Source organism: Columba livia, chromosome 5 (assembly GCF_036013475.1).
Source record: "Columba livia isolate bColLiv1 breed racing homer chromosome 5, bColLiv1.pat.W.v2, whole genome shotgun sequence".
NCBI lineage: Eukaryota > Metazoa > Chordata > Aves > Columbiformes > Columbidae > Columba > Columba livia.
The window spans coordinates 32,359,551-32,367,495 of NC_088606.1; the positions used below are offsets into that span (position 1 = coordinate 32,359,551).

The 7,945-nt window shown below is 42.1% G+C and overlaps 1 protein-coding gene and 1 long non-coding RNA gene across 2 annotated transcripts; one reads left to right on the forward strand and one right to left on the reverse strand.

Moving 5' to 3' along the window:
• Positions 1–608: 608 nt before the first annotated feature.
• Positions 609–6,501, reverse strand: GJD2 (gap junction protein delta 2). The gene is made up of 2 exons (XM_005502295.3): positions 5,450–6,501; positions 609–4,852 (listed from the first exon to the last, which is right to left on the reverse strand). Exons 1-2 carry the CDS (start codon positions 5,518–5,520, stop codon positions 4,009–4,011), a joined length of 915 nt encoding a protein of 304 aa, XP_005502352.1. The 5' UTR covers positions 5,521–6,501; the 3' UTR covers positions 609–4,008.
• LOC110358560 (uncharacterized) lies at positions 5,770–6,843 on the forward strand. Its single transcript, XR_002413104.2, has 2 exons — positions 5,770–5,910; positions 6,706–6,843. It is a non-coding gene; the product is annotated as an uncharacterized LOC110358560 (long non-coding RNA).
• Positions 6,844–7,945: the final 1,102 nt, after the last annotated feature.

Consider the following 7,945-nt stretch of genomic DNA (forward strand, 5'->3'; position numbering starts at 1 on the left):
ACAAAAGCCTCTAACCTGTTTCCCTGAAGGGGTAAAAGGGTGTGAAATTTTTATATTCAAACAAAACAAAACCAGAAGGGTGCAGGGACAATATCCATCTGGTCCATCCTCTTCTCCTACAATAAATGTCTTCTTTTAGATGCGGATGGAAAGAATTCTTCCTCACATTTAACCCTAATATTTCACGTGCATCTTTTCCTATGGTGCGGCTAGGTCCTACCCTATTAGAGATATGTGAGACAAGCACTGAGCCATCTTTGGAGTTTCTGACTTCTCTATCATAAAACAAACTAAAATCTGTCTTACCACTTCCATGATTCATTCATCTCAGTTGACCACTTTGTTCTTCATATTTTCATTAAGAAAAACTAAAAACCTTATATTTCTTCAAAGTCAATGGTCCTTAAAACTGAACTATTTATAGAAATGGTCAATTCAGCTTCCCTATGTAAAATGAAGCTAGTTTTCATTATCTTTTTTTTTAATCTATTAATATATATATATATATAAAATCTCATTGCAAATCACATATACCTAGTGAAAGGGTTCAAAACCTCTCCGCAAATAGTTTTCAAAATTCACACAGGTTCAAGAAGCACGAGATCAAATTATGTAAAAATGAAATAATATAATTATTTTATGTAAATTTTAAAATTCCACAGAACCAATAGTGAATTAAATTCTATCACAGTTTTCCATAAGAGCTTAGTCAACATATTTTTTATGTTTGCAAACATGATGATATACAATATTGTCCACCAGTACAAAAACAGGGTGTACGATGAATAAAACAAACATGAATTTAATGTTCATATTTAATGTCTGATTCTTCCACAGATGTCAATGGCAAGACTAATTCACTTCATCAAGGCTTGAGCAAGTCCTAAGTGGCCAGTAATGTGCCCTTCAGCTTCGTGTTCACTCAGTTGTGTTCAGTTAACAAACTTTTCCATTGCTGTGACAATTTTAATGCATTATTCTGTAAATGAATAGTCAGCTTCCATGCAAACAGTCCATTAACATTAATCATATGACTCTCACATGATACATTGATTTTAAAAGTGTTTGCAATATTTCTTTTGTCCATGAAAAACATGTAGTTGGTTAGAAATGAAAAACAACAGTTGAAAAGGAAGATTACAACAACTAATCTCGACACCATTTCATTTCTCTTCTGAAATATGAAAAGCTGTATTCTATTTAGTGTAAATATGGAGGATGGCATTTCTGTCGATCAAAAAAATTAGTCTGTGTCTACTTTATCACTGATCCTGTTGCATAAATTAACATTTACATTTCTTTATATGTTTCTCTTATGAAAATTCTAAAGAATCCCTGATTACTGGAGTACAAAATGTGCAACCGCCTAAAACAATTGAATTAACTGAGTCACTGGCATTGACTATTATAAACAAATTCTTTATTAGTCCTACCTAAAGAATTAGAAGGTATTAAAACCTTACAGTTTTCAAAACATGAACGTTCACTAGAGTTTGACTAAACACTGCTATGCAGCCGCTGGAAATAACTTGCATTAGGGCTTCTGCCTAACAGGAAATTATGCTGAACCTGAACCAAAGCCCAGGGAATTCAGCATGAGGTTTTTTCCTTCAACTTTAATTGGCACTGGATCAAGTCCTTTGCACACAATCTCCTGTTTCTTCAACATTAAAACAATGCTTATGACTGTCAAACAACATTTTTCCCTTTAATATCTATTCAAAAGAATGTTTTGCCAACCATCCCGGGACTGAGAAAAATGAAAATTAGACTTGGAATTCTGTGCCAAATAATAATCTTCAGAAGCTTGTTATATTGCAGATGGAGATTTTAGCTGCCATGTTGTCCTTCTAAAAATAACATGCAGTCTTCCAGTGAGCATGCAGTCAACTAGCAATATCAGTGTGCATTTATAACGCAAAGAATCATTTCATAAATCCGTCTCTATAGGTTTCTACAATCAAATTCGAAAAATTGTTCATTATATACATTAAATACTTTTGAAAATATCCTTAAAAACACGACACATCTCAAAGTCTTCTTATGTTTCACAGTGGAAGAAAAAAGGCCACGGATGAAAATGATAATGAATATACTATCTAAGAATTAATCGATTTTTTTTTAAGTGGCAATACTGGCAAACCACAAGAATGAAACATTAAAGTATTCACCGTAAGCCAAAAAGAAAAGGTTAATATGCATTATCTCCAAGCCAAAATGCAATAAAAGCCATTTTTAGGCTTGAAAAAAATACAATCAAAAGGCCATCTGTGACTCTGAGCCTGTCTCTTTCTTACGTTATAAAGCATCCTTGAATATTCCAGCACCATTTTGGCCCTTTTCTTTAAAGGGCAGACACTATTTAGTTAGGAATGCACTTCTATATATTTTCAGTCCTGATCCAACTCCTACTGTTGACAGTGGGATATTTTCTGTTGAAATCAGTGGGAATTACATAAGGTCCTTAGGAAAAACTTAGCCTCCTATGTTAAAACGGTTGCTGTTAACAGAGATTTATTTGTGACTGCCCCAGTAGCTTACCAGTAACTTGACAGAACACAAAGAGTGTATTTCTTGAACCAGCTGTAATGCAGAAAAGCTGAGGTTACTATTCGGATTCCCTGATGAAAATCTGCAATTGTTTCATTTATAGGTAAACGCACTCTGACTATTCCCAAAGTGACCTTGGCAGACAACTGTGTTGCCCTGTATGTCAGCAGAAAGAAGGCTCTTGGTGTCAGTGGGCTTTGGATCAGGCTTTAAAGACAGAGAAAGCTTGCTTAAGGAGGAAAACAGGCATAACAAGTAGTCCTGATTTCCCAGGTTTTGTCACTTAGAGTTTAGAATATCAACAAGACACTTTAAACCCTGAAGAATAATTGTCATAAGTCAATTATTTTGATCCTGTACATTTCTACAACTGTATACAATAATAAAGAAGAATAAATCTTTCTGGCTTACCAAAAAAAAAAAAAAAGGCAAGTACTTTATTTATCAATAAAGATTTTAGCTGTTTTTTACACCATTGCAATGACTAAACAGCATAAAATAAACAAAGGAGAGTATAAAATCACTTTATTCCAGCTGGTATCCCAAGATGACCTTTTGACTAAGTACAGAGTCAGATGTTTCAAGTATGGCACTTATATAAATAAGAGCAGAGAGAAGATGATATATTCACAGTTAAAAGCAATTAACTCTGTTCCTTTGGTGTGTGTGTCATCATAGGTAATTATAAGTAAATACATAGCTTGGCTGGCATGAACCAGCTCCATCTTATCCATGCACATATTAGGGAATGAACTGTAATGTACTGATATATTTTGCAGATCACAACTAATGTAAGATGATTAAGGTCTCTGGTGCATGTGTGAGGATAGGCAAATAAAAAAATGGCAAAATTATATTCAGCATTTATTGTTTAGCATAACTAATTGATGCACAAGCTATGATAGAAAATACCTAGTAATACACACCAGGAATAAACTCTGTGATTTGGGCAAGCAAAATAATATAAGACATCTGTGAGATAGGTGAACGCATATATCCTGATTGAACTGTGGTCAGGTTGCTTACAGTGCAACTACCCTTCTTTTAAAACATGCTTACACCTGCACATTGCAACTGTTTTCCCCACCCCATATAGAGTATCCTTGCAGATTTTAATATGAACATTCTACACGTTTACAACAATTAGACAGTCCAAACTGTAAACTTATCCTAATGATGACCAAAAAGCCGCTCCACCAACAGATAACACCCAATCATTTTAAAGAAAAGTAGGAATAATAGTAGCTGTGCTGTAAGGCTAGATCAAGCATAGTTTTATAGCTGTTTTTTCAGTCTTTTACATAGCACTGCATTTTGCAGCTAGTTCAGTAACTGCGGATCCAATACCTTAATGGCTTTCTTGGTGGTTTGTTAAAATGCTTGCCTAAGCAATGTACCTTTCTCTAATGGTCTCTGGGTCTGTTCCACCTGGCACAGTGTTTCAGTTCTGTCACAGACTCACACATAAGCTGAGTCACTTGACTGAGTCCTGCCAAAGTTAGGCATGCTCATTCTTGGCAGGTCCTTATTTCTGATTTCATATATGGATTTCCTTTTTGCCTGTACTCCTCTCACTGCCATTTTGATCTTTCTCCAGCCCAAGTGGTTCAGTTCTGCCAAATTGAGCACCACACAAATCCCACTGACAGCAAACATGAATACCAAGAATACAGTCTTCTCAGTGGGTCTAGAGACATAGCACTCTACTTCTTTAATGCAAGGATATCTGTCACATTCATACATGGAAGGGACATTGAATCCATACAGAAAATACTGTCCCACTAAGAATCCAATCTCTAGGGCATTTCGAAAGACCACTTGGATGATATAAAATCGAGAAATGCCTTCTTGCCTCCTCATCTTTGATTTTGTAGTTCTGATAGCAGGATTGGGGATTTCCTTCACTTCTAAGCAGTCTGGTTCTGCCTCTTTGGTGGAGTTCTCAGTGTTCTGCAGCACCCCATTGACAATCGTGTTCTTGATTTTCTTACTGTCCTCACGCTTCATTGAATCCTGGTCCCTCTCCAAGGTGAGGAAGACGGTGGAGTACCTCCGTTCCCTCTGCTTAGCAGACTGGTGAACAGAGTACGTTATGAAGCAGAGACTGGGAGTGCACACCATGATGATCTGGAACACCCAGTACCTTATATGAGAAATGGGGAAAGCCTGGTCGTAACAAGCTTGGTTGCAGCCTGGCTGCAGCGTGTTACAGACAAACATAGTTTGCTCGTCATCGTACACCGTCTCCCCTACAATGGCCACAATGAGTATCCTGAAGATCACCACCACGGTCAGCAGAATCCTGGAACAGAAAAGCCCGTCAGTGCGCGCCGCCGCCGCGCCGCCGGGAGCTGTCCAGTGCTGACCGGGGCCCCGGACTGCGGCTCCCCCGGCCCGGCTCCCGTCAGCGGCGGTCCGGCATCGGCGGCCGGCGGCGGCAGCCCCGCTCCCGCGCAGGAGATGCGCAGCCTGCGCGGCATCGCCTCGGCGCGATCGTGTGCGGCCGTGCGAATCCGCCGCTGTCAAAAATCTCAGGCGGCCGTCAGCGCTGCCCCCCGCCCCGACCTCCCTTTGGAGAAAAAGCAATCACACGGGCCGCTAGGGTCCCCGAAAGCACGGGAGGGAGCGGCACGGGGTTGCTCCGGCCGTGGGACCCTGATGGCGGCGGGGTGTCCCCGATGGCCGCCCGCTGCCCCACGGCTCCTCGGGGACAAGGACGACGGCGTTTGCAGTGTCCCCGCTCATCACACACACGAACTCAAGGTACCCACTGCACGGGCCCCGCGGGGACGGTGCCCCACACGGCCGAGACCCGGCGTGTGCCGCCGACCCTCCCGCCCGCCCGCTCGGACAGAAGGGAATACCCCCGAACCCCCCGCAGCTCCCCCGAAGTCCTTACCTCCCTATCATAGTAGAATGCTGCTGCACGGCAGCTTCCAGTAGCCTCTCTAGAATAGTCCATTCCCCCATCGCTGTTCATCCGGAGACAAAGACTTTGGCAAGCGGAGGGGATTTTCACTTCGTCCTTCCTTTTCCTATCTCCGCCCCCCCCCCTTTTTTTTTAGAGGGAGGAAAAACAAACGAAAGAGCAACCCCTCTCTACCGCCCGCAGTCCAGTGAGGGGAAGGCGGGTGGAGGTGACAGCCCTGCCGGAGGACTCAGAGCTCCGCTCGGCAGCGCTAGGTTCGGCTGGACTCGGCTCCGCTCGGGGCCCCGCGGCGGCCGCCACCAGCCCGGTCCGCTCAGCTCGTGGCGCGGCGCGATGCGGCGGACCCGCGGCGTGGAGGGAGGAAGGTTGGCTTTTAATGTCTTGCTGCCTCTAATCTGCCTTTAAGTAGTCTCCGCTTGCGTCACTGACAGGTTGGTGGAGAGCAGCCAAAAGCAGGGCTCGGATTTTCTCATTTTTATTATTCCGGTGAATATAAATAAATAAATGCAATAAAATAAATGAAATAAATAAATGAGGAGAAGGAGGAAGAGGCGGGGGGCGGAGGAAGAGCTGCCCCAGCCGGCACGAGGTTAGTTGTGCAACCGAGCGCCTCCTCGCCGGCTCACCCCGGCCGGGCACCCGCTGCCCCAGCGGCCCCCGCCCGCCGGCACAGCCCGGCGCTTCGCCGGCGGGACCGGCCCGTTCCGGCCCGCCCCGGGAGAGCCGCCCCGCCAGAGAACGGGCGCTGCCCCTCGGCTGCTGGTTTGAAAAGCTGCTCTAGGGCGTGACTTTGACACCGTGGTCCCTGCAGCCACGAACGCCCGGCTGCCGGGAGGATTCCGGGGGACTGCGAGGCTCTGCTTCCCTCCCTGTCGGCTGTGTTTTCTGTCACTCACAAAAGAGAGGTGTCATACAGCAATGACCTTACCTGTTAGAACTGCTTACCCTTGGAAGATACTGCACTTAAAACTGCATCTTCCTTCTTGCCTGATTCCAGATATAAGAAACGCTAAGGTGAAATTAAACGTATTTATAGCCATTTCAGAGAATTCTGAGACTGAGACTGGATTTATGCTATGAAAACCAGCAGACATTCACACAAAGTGTCTCTAAACAGCATGAAAATAAAATATCTTTAATAAATTCCTGCATTATAATCAGCCCACATATTTATTCCCATAAACTACTATAATGTGTTTAAAATATTTTTTTTTTTAATTTTACAGATACCCTTAGAGACTGTACCTGAGACACCACCAAACAATTCCACACAAAACACTGGCACCAACTGGAATTGACTGTTCTCTGGTGGAGAAGCATAAAATATATTCTGTATATTTCAATAAAGATTAAATAAAGCTTCATACTTGCTGTTCTTTTTGCTCAACTAATCTCATTAAAAAGCAACATAAGAAAAACTCTAGTCAGTCTGATCATAATGCTCCTACTGCCAAACTCAGTAAAATCAGTCTCTTTCAAAAGCAGGACTGCTGAGGCCATTGTAAACAGCGTAGTTCTTTGTTTTCTTAGTAGCTCTCATGAACCAATTCATGTTGTATTAACGATGTCAAGTGTTTTCTGAATAGATAGGTCCATGCTTCATCTGTGCAGAGGACATCTGTGTGTTTTAGACACCCTAAGGTTTGTTGTCTTTTCATTTGGAGTGTGCAGATGGTCTCTGATTCACATGATTGGGCCAGTTGCCTGATTGGATCCCCAAATCTTAGAGTTATTGAAGTATCAAATAAGATAAGATCAATTGATATCTCTGCACAGAAATCCTCAGATTTTTCCTGTCTCTCAATCATGAGTTTGTGAAGAAGCATTCAATAATCTGAATTGTTTCCTTTCCACACTGTTAGGAAGTACTGGGACAACTGAATAATCACTTTTTTTTTCCTTGAAATCTGACTGCATTATTTTCAAAAACTGGTTCTCACAATTCCTGTATTTGTTTTTTGCATACAGTTTGTAAAACTTGCCAATGCAGCAACACTGTAACTACAAAGAAGAGGTAGTTTCTTTTGTTTTAAGAGGACTGTAGTATCTGTCCACCTAACCTGGCTGTTGGGTGTCTCATATGAACCCCAAAGTATATGTTTGGAGACGGATCTGAAAATGGGAGAAATCAAAGCACTAAAGGAAGCGGTAATGCATGTGTAGAAGAAGAGAGGGCAGGAGATACACTAAGAAGCTAATGATGATAATCCTATTTAGCAAACCAAACAGAGAGAGAAAGCCCATGATTGAAATTACTGAAAAGAGGAGGCAAGATTTTGGTCCATAAACAAAATAAGAATTTCCACAAAGGAAAGCTGTTCTCTAGCGCTGGGATATAAACCCACTTACCTGGGCTCTTAGGACCAGTAAATTAAATGGAAATAAATTCTGATCATATAAAACACTGGCTTATTAATGAACAGTTAGACAGTGTTTGCTCAGTGTGATGATTTCTACTTACTACTG